Source organism: Rhagoletis pomonella, unplaced genomic scaffold, assembly GCF_013731165.1.
Source record: "Rhagoletis pomonella isolate Grant_MI unplaced genomic scaffold, Rhpom_1.0 Rhpom_scaffold_00007, whole genome shotgun sequence".
NCBI classification, from domain to species: domain Eukaryota; kingdom Metazoa; phylum Arthropoda; class Insecta; order Diptera; family Tephritidae; genus Rhagoletis; species Rhagoletis pomonella.
This window is the reverse complement of record NW_023458561.1, coordinates 14,618,063-14,638,375: the sequence shown is the minus strand read 5'-3', so window position 1 is coordinate 14,638,375 and position 20,313 is coordinate 14,618,063. Positions and strand designations below refer to the sequence as shown.

Genomic DNA, 20,313 nt, shown 5'->3' with positions numbered 1-20,313 from the left:
CTCAATCATCACTTTGACTCACTGGTGTTTTAGCTAGTTTTGGGATTACAGCACTACAGTAAATCTGATTATAATATATACATATATGTATATTTTTTGAAAAATATCCAACAGATATAGCGACCATATCCCTACGAAACTATGCTTAATGACCAAAATCAAAAGTTCTACAGATCGTCCATATACATATGTATATTTTCTAAAAACAATGTACTTTTTTAGATCGTGAAGACCAATCCATTTTATGTACTGGAGAATCTGGTGCTGGAAAAACTGAGAATACGAAAAAGGTCATACAGTATTTAGCGTACGTAGCTGCATCAAAACCGAAAGGCTCTGGAGCGGTAAGTGTTCGGATAAAATTAAGACCATAATAAAAAGCTAAAACATTTAATACTACAGTTGTTCTTAAAGGCAATTTTTTTTAGTATGTACTAAGTATATAACTTTTGTTTGTGTATGATTGTACTCAAATATAAACTCAATTTAATTCTATGCACATTCCACATGATTGTATTTTTGTCTTTAGTATGTACATGTGTATACTTATACATATCTACGAGTACCTCAAAGATATTGGAGTACGACCCCTTGTTATCATCGAAAAAGCAAATAAATACAAACATTAACTCATTCTCTAAAAAAATTATCTGAAGTAAAATGATTAAAAACCTTTTGGTTGGCGATTCAGAGTAAAAATATTTATATCATGACTCACCAGTTCAGTGAATAAACAAAGTAAAGAAAAACGCGAATGTCAGTTGAAGGCAAACCAACAAACAAAAAAAAAAAAGGTTGAATGAAAAAACGAAGAATGGAGCTGTGTGCAGAGCTGTGTGGTGTTGTGTTAATGAAGAAATGGGGCACAGGCTGAGATCGTGCGGTTAGCATGAAACATCTTTCGAACATGTTGCAGCCACGATAGCCACAGCTTTTAGCTCCATTTAAGGTGAACAGTGTCATCTAATGTGGAAAGCTAAAGTCCTAAGTACGTACAAATATTGAATAAACAATATGTGTAACCGAAAAAAAGTGCGATCATTGGTGGAATGGTCATTGCAAAATTGAAATGCTCGTGTGACGGGCGAACGTACATACATATGTATGTATGTATTAGGGATGCCAAACCCGGGATCCCGGAGTTTTTGACTTCCCGGAAATCCCTGGATTTGCTTGCATTAATCCCGGGATCCCGAAAACTTTGAAATATCGAATTGATAGTAAGAATTTGTTTATGAATTTTGAAGTATGATTTTTGTAAAATGCCGTTTTGACTGCAATTAACAAAAAGTTTGAAACTGTACTTTTAAGTTGCAGTCTGAGCCTTTTTTGAAGAAGATTTCAATGAATTTACTCATAGCGTAGCTAATGAAAACGAAACAGAGAGTTTTAAGGAAAAGTTAGATAATTTTTCAGATAAATCTACTCAAAACTTCCTCAAATCGAAAAACGAGAAACGTGCTGGTAAAAGAAGTTCAAATATTTTGTAATGGAGGAGATAGTGGTCATTATCTTTAAATGGATTATGTCTACCTTTTGGCAGTTCAGCCTAAAAGTGTTGATGCCGAAATATGTTTTTCATTAGTAGGTTTTGTATGTAAAAACTGCAGGTCAAGCTTAGAAGACTTCGCTTTGAATGCTTTGCTGCTCTTATGAAAACATTTTAAGTGCAATAATAGCAACACCGGAAAAAAGGGATGTGTGTTTTTAACCAGACCCACCTACCAATATGTATTTCGACCCGCTGAATCCGGTTCTGAGATCCGTTTGACCCGTACACCCTCAAAATTTCTAGTAAATTGCGAAAAAAATGGCAAAAAATTCTACATTCGCCATTTCTTTATAGAGTAGAATAAACATGTTTAGAGAAATTGTTTTTGTATTATGTTTTTTTATTAATCGTTACTTTCCTCAATCACATGGTTTTTTAAATACAATTAAACAAATGTTTTACTTTAAAATTTGTCTGATTGAATAAATAACTATCGCTAGCGTAGAGTGCAAAGTTGCTAAGACCCAATTTAAAAATTGTACAGGAGAGGAAAAAACTTCATATAGCCATTTTGTTCAAGTATTTCGCAAAACTTTCAATACAACATTTTGCCTGTTTAAAGCAAAGCAAAACTCCATACGAATCAGAGGGATTCGATCTTTATTAAAAGATTTCGAACTTTTTTGGCCTTATCGAATTTTCGGAGCTTTTTTTTGGCCTTAGCAAATTTTCTTTTCATTGAATATAAACGAGAAAACATAAAAAAAGGACCTTTACCCTTTTCGAAACGATGCAGTATTAGTTTATCTAGCCTCCTATATCAAAATATGATTTTTCATTAAAAGTGAAGTTAGCAACTTTTCACTCTAAGCTAGCGATATATGAGTTTTGCAATCAGTTTATCGTAAATTTTAAATAGTTTTATTTCATGGTATGTTTAAATGCTTTCAGATATTGAATTTTTACTCATATTCATAAAATTTATGACTGAATTTGAACCTAAAAAATATCCCGAAATCCCGGGATCCCAATTTTCCTGATATTTTGTCATCCCTAGTATGTATGTATGTATGTAATACATCTGACGATAGTTTTGTATTCATAACCGTATATCATGCTGAGAAAGAAGAATACATACAGTAACTCACATAACTGATCACATGGTGATTTTCTTTACAATAGACGTGTTTTTTTACACGCATACGTATATAAGCTTAAAAATTGTATGGAGCTCTAAGCGACAAACTTTATGTGCGTTTATGAATAGTTGTCGGTAAAATTAAAATTACTTGTTTTGAAATGGAAATTGTCGATGATTGGTTTTTTTTTTTTACATAGGGTCTGTGCCAAATGATAGAAAAGAGAAAATTTTGACGGATCAAAGTAAAAATATGACATTTGTCGTGGTGAATAAGAACGTCAGAATTTTACCTAGCTCATGGGGCTGTATACCGTGTATACACATAATATTGCTTGGCGGTAATAAGGAGTGAACATGAAAATGAAAGCTGAAACAGCATAAAAAAAGCGTACGTTACTTGCAAATTATAAAATAAATATAAATTTTAAGAATTTCAGCAACACACAAAAATAAAGCTTTCGCACGAGCGTTTGTTTGGTTTTTCAACTGTCAAAATTTAACTCTGCATTTGGCACAGCAAAATTCAATTTATTTGTACACCATAGCACATTTCTCCACCCCGTATCACCACGGAGAAAAAAGTTACCGATTGGCACAGGCCCATATTAAGCGTAGATGTAAAAAAATGCTGCTAATATGTACCATTGAAATTTAAAACCAAATGGACTTTAAAACTTCATACTAGAAAAAGATCTAAACATTATGGTTAAACAAATTGAAATTTAAATTTTCATAAAAAATATCGAAAACAATTTATTATGAAAAAACATGGGAAATATTGTAAAAATTTCCATGGGATCAATTATGTGAGTTACTGTATGTATGTATATACGATAAAACGTCAGCATTCGTAACACTTACATAACTATGTATGTACACTAGGCGACAAATGACAGTATACGCCTTGTTTTAATATAATATTCACAGTTATTTTCATAAAACATTTTTTCATTAATTGTTTATGAAAATATAGTTCATTCTGCAACATAAACCATATAAATCAAAGCTCCACACTTTATATAAAGTTCATAAAAATTAAAAAAAATTTCATCAAAAATTGTCAAAATCAAAAATTTTCGAGTATGCAGTTTTGTAGCCCATTCAGTTTTAGTCTAATGAAATGCAAGTTTTTTTTTTTTAATATAACAAGCTCAATTTGCGTATTTTATTTCATAAGAAATTCAAGCTTATATGGAAAAAAATTCAAAAATCCGAGGGATTTTTTAGACGTTTGAAACTTGCACTTCATTAGACTATAATTAAATGGGCTACAAAACTGCATACTCAAACATTTTCTGGAGATTGGAGAAACTGAAATTTTTAATGAAATTTTTTGAATTTTTGTGAACTTAATATAAATTGTGGAGCTTTCATTTATATGGTTTATGTTTGCAGAATGAACTATATTTTCATAAGCAATTAATGAAAAAAATGTTTCGTGAAAATAACTGAATATTATATTAAAACAAGGTGTACACTTTCATTTGTCTCCTAGTGTATATGCATATGTATGTATCTGATGATTTGTTCATACTTTATATGTATCTATAACGTTTGGAAGCAATTTATTTGTAAAAATGTATGCTAACGTTATGTACATACATACATATATACATACATATATGCAGCGGAGGAGTCATAGTTTTTAAATTAGGCATTGATTCCACTGATGGCTCATTTATTCAAACAGATATTATTTAATTGGCACCATAAATAAATTTGTTGCACCAATTTAATCAACTAGAAGAGCATACTTTGGGGTTTTTGGCAAATTTTGAGCTCAAAACTTAAAAGCCAATACCATGTATCTTGGGTTTTGTTGTTTAATAAAGCGAGTCGCTACATAGATTATAAATAGTGAACGGATTTTTAGGACCTCAAAACCTATAAAATAGGCTGTAAAAGGCAAAATAAAATACCGAAATAGGCAGAAAAAAGGCACTAGGAGTCGAAAAAAGGCAGAAAAAGGCGCTAGAGATCGCAAAAAAGGCAACAGAAGGTGGCACTAATGAAAGACAAAAACCGAAAAATAATCAAAATATACTGTCGAATTATTAACTATATAGTTGTAGTAAAATTGAACCACTGGATGCATTTTGAAGTTTTCTGGCAGCATTTTCATATGATTTTCGCGTAGAAAGCCTTGAATGTACTAAACGTGCGCTCGACGTGAGTTGGTACAAGTGGCGCCCAATTTAAATATGGAACGTTTAAAACTTCCATATCATGAGGAATAAGGGCTTTTTCCTCGCCCGTAACAATTTTATCCACACCCCGTTTTGTCTCCAAGCCTACATTAGCTGAAAAAATGGCTTTGAAAATTTCCAGCATCAATTTGGCAATAGGCCCTGCGCTTCTATAAGCCGCTTCTCAAAAGTGGTATTCACGGAATTGAGCAAAAGAGCAGATGAGCTCAATCAACGATTGTTGACAACAGAAGGTAGAAAAGGCAAATATCTTAAAAAAGGCAACATCAAATGTACAGAAAAAGGCAATTTCCATAAAATCCGTTCCCTGATTATAAATATACATATTATGTAGTCACGTACCGTAGATGGAAGTGTTATTTTTGTTACACATGTTTTAAATGCCGCAACAATAATTGATTATCTTTTCTTGATCCCTGCACACGTTTTGTACATTTGTACAGATTTTGACATTTTCACAGTTACAGAGAGGTGTTGTTTGGAATGTTGCTATTGAGCTGAACACATTATCGATAAAAACTTCTAACACCACTCTGTGTCTGTCAAATGTACAAATGTGTGATCACTGCTTTACAGTTGTGGTCATTTAATAAGCAACAAAGTTTTATAAACAACTATTCAACAAATTTTGAAAATTAATTGCCAAAATTGTACGTTCTTATAGACACTTGAAAATAAGAGCAACCCCACTGATATGTAAGAGAATGAGAAACACGATTTCGCTAAGTGAGAAATCCTACTATTACCTTGTTTATACTCACGCCACTATGAGCTAGAGATGCCAGATCGAAATAAAAAAAAATCCATATTTTAATCGATTCGAATCGAAATAAAAATAATCGATGCAGGAAGAAATCATCAAAAAATAAATCGACCTCCCAAGATCGATTCATATAATTTGCCAAAAAACGCCTTTTACTTAGTTTTATTAAAAAATACGGCCTTCTGACCAACACTGAAATTACAAACATATTATAAGTATATTTTAAAACATGCATTGGTATAACGGTTTCCATATCTAGATATATCCAAAAGCTATCAGGTAGCTAACAATCCGTAAATACCTTAAATAAATTGAGAAGGGTTTTCTATATTAAGACAACAATATGAACATTCAACAGTAACTTCATAACTTCTTAGCCGTACTTAAGGTACGTGCCACTTTTTACCTTCCTTTTATTAACTCGGGATGTAACTACGTAATATTGATGCGCCTAAAAGATACAGCGATTTATATTCCCAAGTTACATACCGGATGACAGTACGAATGGTAATTATAATAGGGAGGTTTTAGTTTTTAAACTATAATTTTTTTTCCAATACCAAGCGTAATGGACTTTTTTATTTTTGGTAAAAAATATAGCTATATATGCGTATATTCGATCAAAAATAATCGATCCTCGTCGATATTAATATTTTCCGAAAATGTTTTTGAATTATGTTTGCCGATTATTTAAATTTAAAACACATATGGCCTTATTCATAAAAAATAAATTAAGTTTAAAGAGCTTTATAAAGTGTCCTCTTCATTCAGATTTTCGATTTATGAAGCAGTTAAAGTCTTCTTTATTTTTTATGAATTTGGGTGATAGGATTTAGCGCCAAGCGGTGTTTTGTCTACTTTACACAATCATTAAAAAAATTTTGATTTTAAATGGAAAACGAGTTTTTTAATTTTTTTTCTGCTCAAGAACTCAAATCGTTAACATGGAAAACCTGAACGCGACTCTGTCTGAAAAAAAATCGTGTTACAAATTCTTAGTGTATGTATGTATGTATTTTCATGCACTCCCAATCCCAATCCGTTGTCATAATTAGCGCCACGGCTCTTGGTTCAAATTAGAGATGGGCACGGGGCCAAATTTTCAGGCCCGGCCCGACACGAGTGGAAAATCAACTTTCAAAAACACGCACGAGCCCGCACGTTAAGAATTTTAGTGGGCCGGCACGACGGGACACGCCCCAGCCAACTTTTATTGTATGTATACATATGACATATTTTTAATTTTGTCTTTATGTACATATGTATATTTACTTAAGGGAATCAATTTTTTACATGAAAGATTTTTATTAGATATAGAAATACCAACATATCGTTTAAAGGCAAATTAGATTTGTTTCTGTACAAAGTAGATGCACGTACATACGAAATATAAATGTTTCTATTTTCATATGACCCACGTCCTATGTGTCCTATGTTAATTTCGGCAGGTTGTGGGAAATCGCGATTGAAGTTTGGAATGCAATTTCTCAAAAACGCAAAGATAGATTTTGTCCAAAGTCTCTGAAAATGTTACGAGTTCAAAAAATTCTTAAATTATATAATTTTTAATTTATGTTGTTACTTAGTTTTGAGTTTATGAAGGATTTTCTTTAGTAAAATTTTGTCGTAAGCGTCATTTGTCCACAATTTGGCAGCCACTTTGTATGAAATACGACAAAATGTGATCAAAATTTCTACTAAATTAACGACACTTTTTACTCAATATCTCGAAAACTAAAGGAGATATCCACAAATGAAGAACGCCATTTTTAAGCTATTAACTAGTTTAATACGACTGCATCACTAACTAAATTTTTACTAAAATATCGAAAAAATTGTAGTCAATATCTCAGAAACTAAAGGAGATATCTAAAAACTGATAACACCAATCGAAAGATCTTGTTTCAAAATATATAACTGCATCTAGAACTAAAAATCGTCAAAATTGCGCTTACGACATTCTTTTACCCAGGCGACGACATACAGAATCATCTGGGTTTGGTTTATTTCGTTTTCAAAGAACGTATTTTTAAATATATTTAATTTAATATATAGTTAAATAAAGTCTGTGAATTTGACGGATAGATGCAATTGTGTATGTATCGAAAAAGTCACATTTCCAGATGCAAATACATATCGTGTAAGAACACTTTTAGGAAAATGGTAAATTTTTTTTCGATTTTTCTTTATCACAAAAGAGAACAAATGCTGTTTTATTTCAAAATTAACCGCTATTTTTAAAAAAATCTATTATTTTTGTTTTCATATTCAACAATTTGTTATTAGGCCAAAAAATAGCAAAAACGACTTTTTATTTTCGCTAACTGCATATACCACTCCATAATTACCTATTTTAGAAAAAATTTAAGTATGCAGTTTTTATTGCATTTTCTTCTAAACAAAGTATGCTCCACAAAATTCTCATATGAATCGGATGCCGATTCTCGATTTTTCTGGATCGAATCGGAACTAAAAAATGTACACAAAATCGAATCGGAAGGGCTCGATTATACGATCTTCGATTTAATCGATTTAAAAACGGCATCTCTACTGTGGATCAGGATGGAGTTTAAACCTGAAGTTCTTCTACCTCCGATTTTTTGCTTTAATGTGCCACAGCAACAGTTTGTAAAAAAGTGGATTTGAAGTTTTTAGTAGTTTTTACATATATTACACTGGGAAAAGCGTTTAGTTTCGACATTTATTGGGACAACATTTTGGAACCACCATCAAGGCTTGGGAGTTATTACCAAGGTTTGGTAAAGATAACAAAATATATTAAAGCTAGTAATATTCAGGTCACCTGTCGATTTATGTCAGAAAATGCGATTTTGTAGATTTATAAGTTTTTGAATGACTATTTTTTTCTTCGGAGATATGATCTGTCAAAGTTTGCATTTTTCGTGATTCTGACTAATCATGTACTTCTTCAAATCGTTATATCTCTGGTTCTGCTGATCGTACAGACGTCATCTTAACGTCATTTAAAGCTAAGAAACGGGCTTATCATTTCTATGTATAAGATGGTCAAGATTGTCCTAAAGCTAACTTATCTATTAACAGTTGAACTTTTTGAAGTGGATTTGCATAGTGAAGACCGACCAGTAAATTAGGGATTTAAAATTCAAGTTTTGTAAATGTTCCATCAATGTCAATGGCAATCAATGTAAGAAAGCCAATTTTCATTCTCCAATTGCGGGTAATATTCCGATCTGAATTTGCGGATGTGTATATAAAAAGAATAAAATAAAAAAACAACACAATGGAAAAGAATGCCCAGCAAAGAAATATGTATTTAAAAAAAATATGTATTTTAAAAAGTAAAAAGAGCCAAAAAGTTCTAAGCAAAGATAAAGTAAGAAAAGGGCCGCACTTTGCTAAGCAAAGAGCCGCATTTGGCTCAAAGAGCCGCGTTTGCCCACCGTTGATCTATAGCATTTACCAACACAACTCTTTTCGTTGCAAATGTCCATGTGTTTTGCAAAGTGGAACGAAAGTGATAAAACAAAGCTTTCAAAGCTTCTGCTAATTATTCGCCATACCCATTTCCTATTGCAAAAAATGCTTCGGCATAAGAGGGTTAAAGTTATTATTAAGTCAAGAGTATATTTCGTTCTAATTCGTTGACCCTAGCCGCATGTCTGTAGGATATATGCATAGATATTTTGTGCATATATCCACACAACCAATGGCCTTTTCTATGCTTTTTAACAAGCCATTTAGCATAAGATGTTAGATTTTTATTTAACTTCGCTTCTTTTTTCACTTGCTCTTGGCCCCAATATCGAGTTTGTCACGTTTTTTGTTTAAAGCAGAGAAGTTTCCTTTTATGGCAAGGACATACTAAATATGTAGAATAAAAAGCAATAGCTGAAACAACCAATCAAAGATTTGTTAGTGAATTCTTTTGGAGATTTTAAAGTAATTAAAAATGCTCCATAAATGTGTGCGCATATGAGAACGTATTTTGTTTGCTAGTTCATATGTATGTACATATATGTACATACTAGGGATGTTAATTTTTCAGCTTTTTCCGATCCCGAGATTTTTGGTATATCGTTATCACAATCCCGGGATTAGTCCCGTTTGAAACCTACTTTTTTATTTAAATTGGTGTTTTTATTTTTTTCTCTGACGTCGGGATTTATTTATTGTAATTTCAAATATATGATTAATTCCAAAAATTATTTAAAAAATTCAGTGCAATGTAGAATAAAAATATGGGTACCAAATGCAAGAGGAAATTTATTTACAATTAAAAAAAAAATAATTGAATTTTTTTGAATTCACAAGGATGAATAGGTAATTTTTTAAGCTGATAAAGTTAGAAGGACGAAATTCGAGGAGGTTATCGCCTTTATATAAGTCGTTAACATAGAATTTTTTCAAAAACAAATATTACGAAGTTTCGAGGATAAAATTTTAAAAAGACATTTTCAATAATTACCAGTCCTTCTGCAACAAAAACTTGGTTTAAATTCTGCAGGATTTCCTCTTTAATTTGATACCCATACTTCTTCTCTAAGCACATTTCTCTGTCACGTCAGAGTGAAAAACTAAAAACACAATTTTACTATATTTGGCCCATGATTTCGCGAATATATTGATATTTGTATTTAGAATTTACTATCGTGTGTTGTTATATGTATAATGAGCTAGACATTTATAAAAAAATATTAATTATTAAATAAAAAAAGAAATATAGCCAATACTGGTCAAGAAAAGGACTTTCTATTATTGCGATCAGTGCAAATTACAAATACCGGAAATCCCGGGATTATTTTCCAAGAATCCACGGATTTTGGGACCTTAACATTCCTAGTACATACGTACAGTGCCTCAAGTAACTATTCAAATGGTGATTTTTTTAACACGTACTACGTTTTTCAAGTAAAATATTTTGTTATTTTTTTTTTATAAAAATATCGTTTGTGGCATAACCAATACCATATGGGCAATTCTCACAAATAGATATATTTTTTAAATTATTATTATTATTTTTTTAATCATAAGCACATGTGTGAAATTTTTAATATACGTTCCTTCAGCTGCTAGAATATAAAATCCAACGTGGTGCAACGTTTTAAAGCAACGCACAATACGTTTTTAACGTGTTTTACGCGTTTTTTTTGGTTGTGGAAAGTGGGCGTAATTTTAGTCGATTTCGAAAATTTTCAACATATAGCTTTTCTATGCCAAGGTCAATAATTGCACTGGTACATATTTATAAATCGGTTACCGAGATACGCATACAGTGAACCAAGTAAAATCTGGGACGCGACTTTTTAGCAAGTTTTGCCAAGTTGCTAACTTCTTGATCAGCGTCTTAAGTCAAAATTTTGGTATTCAGTTTTATAGGCCATCAAATTTTAGTAAAGCAAAGTGCAATTTTATGTATCTTGGACTTACCGTTAATTTTTTGCAATTTTCTTTTGTTGACGGTGCTCCGCATTTGTTTCATATAAAAAACAATTTCGAACATAAATTGCCAAAAATCAAGGGCTAGTCCTAGCATCTACGAAAATCGAACGAACAGTGCAGAATTGATGACATGGACAAAAAGTGCCTTTGGGAAATAAATATATTAGGGGTTCTCATCTAAAATGATAAAGGGATAAATTGATAAATTAACATGAACGCACCTTGGTAAATAATTGCATAAAATTGTTTATTATTAAACTTATGTGGCTAGTTACGTTTCATTCTTACGTCGTACATTATGTTAATTTTTTTATGTGTTCGTAGTAAAAGCGACCACCTGGCAACCGGTCAGGGTGGAATTTGGCTTAAATTTATGCAGTTATCCACCAAAATCGTTTGGTAAAGTGATAAGCTTTGGTTAAATAGATTTCCATCATTTTATCAGGTTTATCAGCGGTTTATTACTTTTGATGAAGACCCCTATTGTTTTTTTGGGGGTTTTTTTCTTATTTCTTTTTCGCTCTATAACTTTTTAATTAACAAAAATAAAAAAGTGGTGCACGAGGATCATAGTTCAATAGTATATTGTACAGCAGAGCACACACTTATTTGGCTAAATTTTCCAATTGCAGACGATGTGCTAATAAAAAATATGCATTTTCACTTTTGTGCACGCATCGTAACCTTTTAAAAAAGTTATTTAACTATCTTCGAATGAGAGCTCTTGTGCTCCAGAACACTATAAAAGTTGTCAGTTTTAGGTACGCCCCAGCCACAGTATACTATAAAAACCGCGAGTGTCAGAATTTAAAAAAGGAGTCACGCCACTTTGACTTTTCATAACTTCTTTTCTATTGTAAGAACAGCCTTCTAACAGGCTGCATTCGATTCTCCTCTCCAAATACTATCAGTTTATTATAAACTCAAATATCAGCAATCAACGCACCAATTTTTGCAACGTAAAAATAAAAAAATAATAGGAGTCACACTTCCCAATTCACTTTTCACTTTCAGTCACTTTTTTCCCAATTTTATTTCTGAATTATATGCATCATTGGCCAGAAAATATTAACGGTGGTCCTTTTTTGCATTTACATAATCTAGCGAAATCTGGCGAGTCATGCGAAAGTTCCAACTGGTTGAAAATTGCCCATATACATAAATCAAAGCTGCAAACTTGAACAAATCTACATCCAAATTTGGAACTTTTTAATCTGAATTTTTCGAAACTTTTCGTGTATGCTTTTTATGAACGGTCGTCTTTGTAATTTTTATATATACCCATGTAAACATGAATTTCATATGAATGAAATGCACAAGGTCATTCACAAACAAAATTTCCAAAAAAAATCAACGCCCGTTTTTATAAATTGCAACTGTTATATGGTCAAAGAGCGCAAAAAGCCGGAAAAAATAAATAAAAAATCAACGCAAATTCTTAGCCGCTTGAAACTTGCATTTTATTCTTCTAAAATTGTATGGGCTCTAAAACTGAAAATATTCAGAATTAATATTCAGTTTAAAAAGTTGGAATCTTTGACAAAATTTTTTTTGATCTTTTCTAAATTGTGTACAAAGTTTGAATCTTATTTTAATCTATGTTTATAATTTTGATTATATGTACATATGTACTTAGCATGAACAATATTTTTATAATAAATTAACAAATTTGTTTTTGTTATTTTATGGCCTTATAACAATTATATTCAACAATGTTTATTGAGCTTGAGGCCGTTTTTAATGAAAACTTAATGTGAAAAAATGGTAGAAGTGATAGCTATTTCGGAAATCAGAAAGAAGTCTGGTGAGGAAATGTGGTGATTTCTGAAATAGCTATCACTTCTACCATTTTTTTTTAATTATTGTTGCTTTTCCACAATAAGTTTTCATTAAAAACGATCTCAAGCTCAATAAAAATTGTTGAATATAAATTAACAAAAAAAATTTAAATTTAAAAGCTTTGGGAATTATAAAAAAATGTCTCCAAATGAACGCTTATTTAAGTGACTGTTGCCAAACATACACACATATGTGCATACATATAGATATTTGTATATGTATGTATGTAGATATCTCAAAATTTAGAAAAAATCGAAGAGCGATACAAATACATTTTATTGCACATGTGTACTTTACATATGTATGTACTACATACATATAACATGTCTGTATTGTGAAACCCATTTATGGAGAAAATATAATTATTACGGTTGGTTGTAAGAACTTTGTAAATATGCTTTATTGACTGCTTGTTGTCGTTTTCAACGTATTTTTACTATTTGATGTTGTCGGGTGAGGTTTTGTGCATACGGGCTCACTGCCAGGCGTTACTGTGCAAATCATACATTATTAATCGTGTAAGATTTTCTCAAAGTTATTCCATATTCGGATTTCGCGTTCGTGTATGTGCATATGTACATATATGCTTACAAACATACATATGCATACATATACATGTACATTTTTTGAAGCCCATTTGTTCGCGCTATGTTCGGGTTTTTTCATTTTACCTAATACTTATGTACATATGTTCTATAAACCAGGCTTAAAAATTTATTTCTACACAGATTTTGTATTTACTTTTGCACATGTGTATAGTTCTATGGAGTATGTACATACAACAGGTACATATGTAATTGCAAACGTTAATCGTGCGCTGTAAGAGTTGGATATAAAACAATATTATACATTTAAATATATGTATAGTTGTTCAAAAACTATTAAGAGTGCGGTATTGTGACCAGTTTTGACAATTTTTCTTCTTTGCTTGTTTTGAATAATTCATAAACTTTAAACAAACAAAAGAAAAATAGTCGAAATTGCCAAAAATACCGCAATCATATTATTTTGTGGACAAATTCGATATTCGAAGCTTCGATATTATGATTTTAATCGAATTTTAGCTGCAAAATGGTGAATTTTCGAAACCGAACTTTGTGTTACTAAAGTTCGGACGAAATCGAATTTTTTAGAAAAAATGTAGTTTCATCTTTATTTCCAAAAAAATCAACTCGGCAACTTTCTTCTTTCTGTCTAAATTTGGCACCACTGTGTGTGGCACTACATTTGCCTTAGGGATGCAAGTAAAAAATACATGTTTTTCGATCTGATGCATCGAAACAAAAAATCTATGCCAAGAAGAAATAACAGCCAAACTCAATTATAAATTTTTTTTGTAAAAAAAAATTTTTTTTGTTGATTTTTTATTTTAAATTTTTAGAGATTTTTACGTTGGTGGCATGAAGCTTTTGCCTGAAATTACCCCTAGTAAAATTTTCCGAATAATAACACTGGATCACAAATTATAGTTTGATTTTTGTTCTCCAAACGCCACTACCCAATTTCTATGTAGAATTGCTCGGTGGTTCCGAAAATCGGGTTAATTTTTTTTCTATAAATACGTTTACGAGATATTCGCAATTTACCGTTATTCAGCTTAAAGCAAACATTGGTTCCTTTTAATCACGTATATCTTACGAATCAATTTAAAAATCTCAATATAAAATACGGCAAATTAAAGCTAAAAAAAAATTATCCATAAACCATGTATACATCACTTTCCGATCGGACTGATAGTTTCTGACAAAATAATTCTGTCGTCATAAGCAATAATCGCCTAAGCCTAAAACCCTAAATTTCAGAAAAAACGCTTTAAAGATCTGGATTCTAATGTTAACCTTATGGGGAAACCAAAATATTTTCATCTATAACTTTTTAAATAGCCTAGGTAACGAGATGGGAATTTCACATACACATGGAATAGTAGTTGCAGAAAACGATAGCATATATAACTCAATTCTTTCTCAAGTCTACTTAGGCGGTTATTGCTTACGACCACAGAATTGATCATTCCAGTTTTTTTAAATTTTTTTTATGAAAAAAAATCAAACTTTAACAGAAGAAAAATTAAAATAATAACAGGTTCTGTGCCAATTTTTTGCATTTGTACTAAAGCCTATTCTGTTACAAAAAAAAATAAAGTTACTGATAAAGAAAATTGATGGATAAATACGAAATGTTGAGTGGTCAAATGAAAATGCGCAACGATTTTTTGTATGAAATATGAACAGAAAAGCGAGTTACTCAGGTGTACGTGGCGTATGAGTAACTTTCTTTCCTGCTCATTTTTCATACAAAAAATCTTTGCGTATTTTCATTTGACCACTCATTATTTGTTATTTATCCATCGATTTTCTTCATTAGTACTTTTATTTTTTATTTTTGTAACAGAACAAGCTTTAGCAAAAATGCAAAAACTTGGCATTGGTTATTTTTTAAATTTTTCTTCTGTTAAAGTTTGATTTTTTTAATTTTTTCTTTAAAAAATAATAAAAGCTGGAATGATTAATCACCGACCAATTTACATAGGAATTAGATAGTGGCATCCATAGAACATTTTTGCTGTGAACCAGTGTAATTTTCAAGAATATATGAATTCTCTAACGACCTACCAAATTTGCTTTTAGCGGGGTTTCCTGAAGTAAGAGACAAAACGACTCTTTCAGGCGGGAGCTAATGGGTTAAAATGTTTACGAAAATATTTCCCCGAGACGTGAAATCTTTGGGGTTTTAATTTTACAGAGACTTTTACGTTGGAGGCATGAAGTTTTTTCTCAGAAAACCCCTAGTAAAATTTTCCGAAGGATACTTTTCTAGAATATATCAATCCTCTAACTACCTTCCAAATTTGCATTTTGCGGGGTCTCTTGAAGTAAGGGTCTAAACGACCCTTTTAGGCGGGAGCTACTGGGTTAAAATGTTCTACGAAAATATTTCCTCATAAAATTTTACTATATTTACTTTCTATTTCGCTCAGACATTTATTTTGACAATTTTTTCGACATTTTTGAAAACTACTTAGGCCGAAAAATGAAAACTTTAGTAGGCCATAAAATAAAAATACGAGGTAACTTTTGCCAATCCATCGAGTGTTTTACTACTGGATGGCTATACTTTCAGAAAATGTTAACAAAGTCCGGGCTGGTTTCGGCTGTCGCACAGCGTAATTTGAGTTTAACTTTTAAAACAGATGGCCACTCTCTTCAAGCACGTCAAAAATATTTTAGTTGTTGTATAGTATTTTAAGCACAACACTTCTTTAACTAATTCGACTTTTCAAACAAGTGGCAACCCACCTACATGTAGTTAAAAATGAAAGTTTATTCAAAACCATTTCGATTGTTTCCCATATTGGGGTAATATTTTTAACTTATTAAATAATTTGAATTTCATTTTCTAACATATGGCAAAAACTAAAACCATATTACACATCTACAGGCAAAGCCCTTCATTTGACACATCATTTTTGAAAATCGAACGAACGATACAGATTTTATGACTTGGTGTTAAATATTTAACCCAAACATCTGCGGAAGCGATTATTTGAATTTGAATTTCTAACATGTGGCAACCCTTTTCATAGAACTAAAACTATGTTGCAGACCCAAAGGACAAGCTTTTAATTTGACACCACATTTTTTAAAATTGAACGAACGATATAGATTTTATGACTTGGTGATAAATTTTAACGCATACATCTCCGAAATCGATTAAGATGTTTCACTTAAAAAAGAAAGCATTTGGAAAATTCGAAAAATTCGAATTAAACCGAACTTGCACAACCAAATTTCTAATCGAATAGGTGGGCAATGTTCGAAATTCGGAAAAAATCAAATTTCAACCCATCCCTAGTATGTATTTACATACAGTGGTGAAAGAAATAATAGAAATTTTTCATTTTGACCAGTTTTCATTTGTTTATTATTTGAAACTTTTATTCACAATTTTTAGCAATTTTTTAGTTATGCAGTTTTATAGCCCATTAAATTTTAATAGGCCAAAGTGCAAATGGGGTATAGTCGTTGCGGGAGTGCAATGGGGTATAGTCGTTGCGCTGGGTATGCAGTTACAGTTGCATGGCTATACTCAATCCCGACTCTTGCGTCCTCGTTCGCGGACTCTGGGCAACGTGAGCAACCCATGTGCGAGGTGCGGTAACCAATCCGAGTGGAGCCTTGGGTCACGGCAGAAAGAGAGGGAGCTTTGGTGGGGCCACTCCGACTTATTCGGTTTAAGGACTCACTAAAGTCTGCAGTGTCTGTTTACCAGTAGGTGCCGCTGCAACCGGGTGTCTGCTTGGAGCAAGCGGCTCGCTATATAAACGTGTATTTGGTTGCGAAACCACCCCCGTCCCAGCAATGGGTTGTGCGCTGAGCTTGGGACCCGCCACGTAAAAACCACTTCCAGTGAAGAAGCAAGGCAAAGCCTCGGATGAGACCCCCCCCTTAAGATGACGACCACGGCAAACGTTTAATGGACTACGATTTGAGGGCATGCACCTGGAATGTCCGGACCCTTAATGGGGAAGGTGCCTCTGCCCGGCTGGTTGATGTCCTCGTAAGGACAAAAGCTGACATCACCGCCATCCAAGAAATTGCGTTGGACGGGGCAAGGCAAACAATGTCTGGGGCCTTGCGACATCTACTACAGCTGCCATGTACAGGAGCGCAAATTCGGAGTTGGATTTGTGGTGGGAGAGAGACTCCGTCGCCGAGTACTGTCGTTCACCCCGGTGGACGAGCGTCTAGCCACAATCCGCATCAAAGCGAGATTCTTCAACATCTCGCTCATGTCCCGACGGAAGAGAAGGATCTCTTCTATGAGCGTTTGGAGCGCATGTACGAGCGCTGCCCCCGTCATGATTTCAAAATCGTGCTTGGCGACTTCAATGCCAGGGTGGGCAAGGAAGGGATCTTTCGAACCACCGTCGGAAAATTCGGCCCCACGACGAAACGTCCGACAACGGATTGAGGCTGATCGACTTCGCCGGGGCCCGAAACATGGTAGTATGCAGTACTAGGTTCAAGCATAAAAAGATGAGATGAAAAGACGAGAAACCAAATCGAACTTGTTGTGATAGACGGAAGGCACGCTTCCAGCGTTTTAGACGTACGCACACTCCGAGGTCCAGAAAATCGACTCGGACCATTATCTTGTTGCAGCCAAGATACGCACCCGCCTCTGTGCAGCTAAAAATGTGCGCCCAAATATGCAAGGAAAGCTTAACGTCGAAAAGCTGCAATCACAACAGACAGCCAGCGCTTTCGCTACTCGACTCTCACACCTGCTCTCAGAGAGCACTCTTCAACAAACCGACATATGTGAGCAGTGGAACCACATTTCCCGCTCATTAAGTACCGCCGCCGAAGAAGTAGTCGGATTTCAACGAGCCCGAAAGAACAACTGGTACGATGAGGAGTGTCAGGAAGCTGCAGAGAAAAAAGATGCCGCCTACAGGGCCACGCTGCGATCGGACGCAACGCGCGCTATGTGAGACCGCTATAGGGATCTGAAGAGGGAAGCGAGACGTATTTGCCCCAACAAGAAGAGAGAGGCCGAAATACGTGAGTGCGAAGAGCTTGAAATGCTGGCCGACAGGAGGAATGCCCGAAAATTTTACCAGAGAGTTAGGCGACTTACGGAAGGTTTAAAGACCGGGGCGCACTCCTGTAAGAACAATAATGGCGACCTAGTAACTGATGTCCAGACCGTACTTAAATTATGGAGGGAACACTTTTCCGCCCTACTAAATGGTAGCAGCACGGAAAGTTGTGGAGAAGAAGAACCCGAGCCCGCAGTCGATGATGACGGAGTCGACGTTCCACCGCCTGACTATGACGAGGTACGTATAGCAATAACGCTGCTGAAAAACAACAAAGCCGCTGGAGCTGACAGCTGAGCTATTCAAGTACGGCGGCGAGGAGTTGATAAGATGCATGCATCAACTCTTGTGCAGAATATGGTCAGACGAACGCATGCCCGACGACTGGAATTTAAGTGTGCTCTGCCCAATCCACAAGAAAGGTGACCCCGCCATTCGCGCCAACTACCGCGGGATCAGCCTTCTAAGCATAGGTTACAAGGTCTTATCGAGCGTATTGTGTGAAAGACTGAAGCCCACCGTCAATGAACTGATTGGACCTTATCAGTGTGGCTTTAGACCTGGCAAATCCACCATAGACCAGGTATTCACAATACACCAAATCTTGGAAAAGACCCGCGTGAAAAGGATCGACACTCACCAGCTATTTGTCGACTTTAAAGCCGCTTTTGACAGCACTAAAAGGAGTTGCCTATACGCCGCTATGTCTGAATTTGGCATCCCCTCAAAACTCATACGGCTGTGTAAAATGACGTTAAGCAATACCACCAGCTCCGTCAGAATTGGAAAAGACCTCTCCGAGCCGTTCGCCACAAAACGGGGTTTCAGACAGGGCGACTCCCTTTCATGTGACTTCTTTAATCTGATGTTGGAGAAGATAATAAGAGCTGCAGAACTGAACCGCTCAGGAACAATTTACTACAAGAGCGTGCAATTGCTGGCTTATGCCGATGACATCGACATCATCGGTAACAAAATCCGCGAAGTCTGTTCTGCCTTAATCTGTAGTATGTGGTTCAAGCTTTTACTAAAATTTTCTCTGAAATGGTGATTCTAAGGATCAAAAGTGTCATAACAGTTTTTGTAGATAATCGCACGATCTAAACTGTCTAACCTATTTTTATGATAAACCTTACCATTTGGCTGGGATTTTCGAAAAAGCAATTTCCGTGACCTTTGACTTTGAATAAATTTTTTTTGCATAAGTGGGATCGTTTCACGCTTTATTTAAAATGGTGTTAATTTTTAGCTTTATGCGAATTATTACCTCTATTTATTGAACTAACTTGAATGGGCGAATTAATAAATCAGTGTTATTCAACAGCATATTTACGCAGAAGAAGAATCAGGTTCCGTGCTCGAATAATGGTCTCATTTTTTATCCCATTGTTTTCGATTGTAAGAAAAAAGTCTACTGTATCAATTATGTGCGTATTTCGATTAGTAAATTATTAAAGAAAATATTGCCTTTAAGTACATACTACATACATACAGCCCTGCATATGTATATATATCTATTTAGACAAAAAATGAATAATAGTTGCAAACAGAATTATATTTAGTTATCAGCTGCAATGTAAATTAAACTCTAACCGTATTATACATGTGTATATATATACCCATACATACATATATAATTCCTACATGGCGTGGTTTTCACGATTTAACTTAACTGGTCAAAAAGTAACGATAAAAAGAATTTATTCTGTGGAATAAGTAAGGTCTTACATATCGCACGCCATCTTCGAAAGAGTCACAACTCAAAATAATACATTCGTCAGAAAATGCGAAAAACTATTTCGTAGCACATGCTAATCATATGGACTTTACCTTAGGTTTTTTTTTTTT

At 33.8% G+C, this 20,313-nt stretch overlaps 1 protein-coding gene across 1 annotated transcript in view; it reads left to right on the top strand.

Moving 5' to 3' along the window:
* LOC118742357 (myosin heavy chain, non-muscle) overlaps window positions 1–20,313 on the top strand; it is a gene marked incomplete in the record, with an annotated part of 153,781 nt that overhangs the window by 72,491 nt on the left and 60,977 nt on the right. Inside the window, 1 exon segment of the mRNA XM_036474368.1 lies at window positions 223–344. Within this exon segment, the coding sequence (XP_036330261.1) occupies window positions 223–344 (122 nt within the window).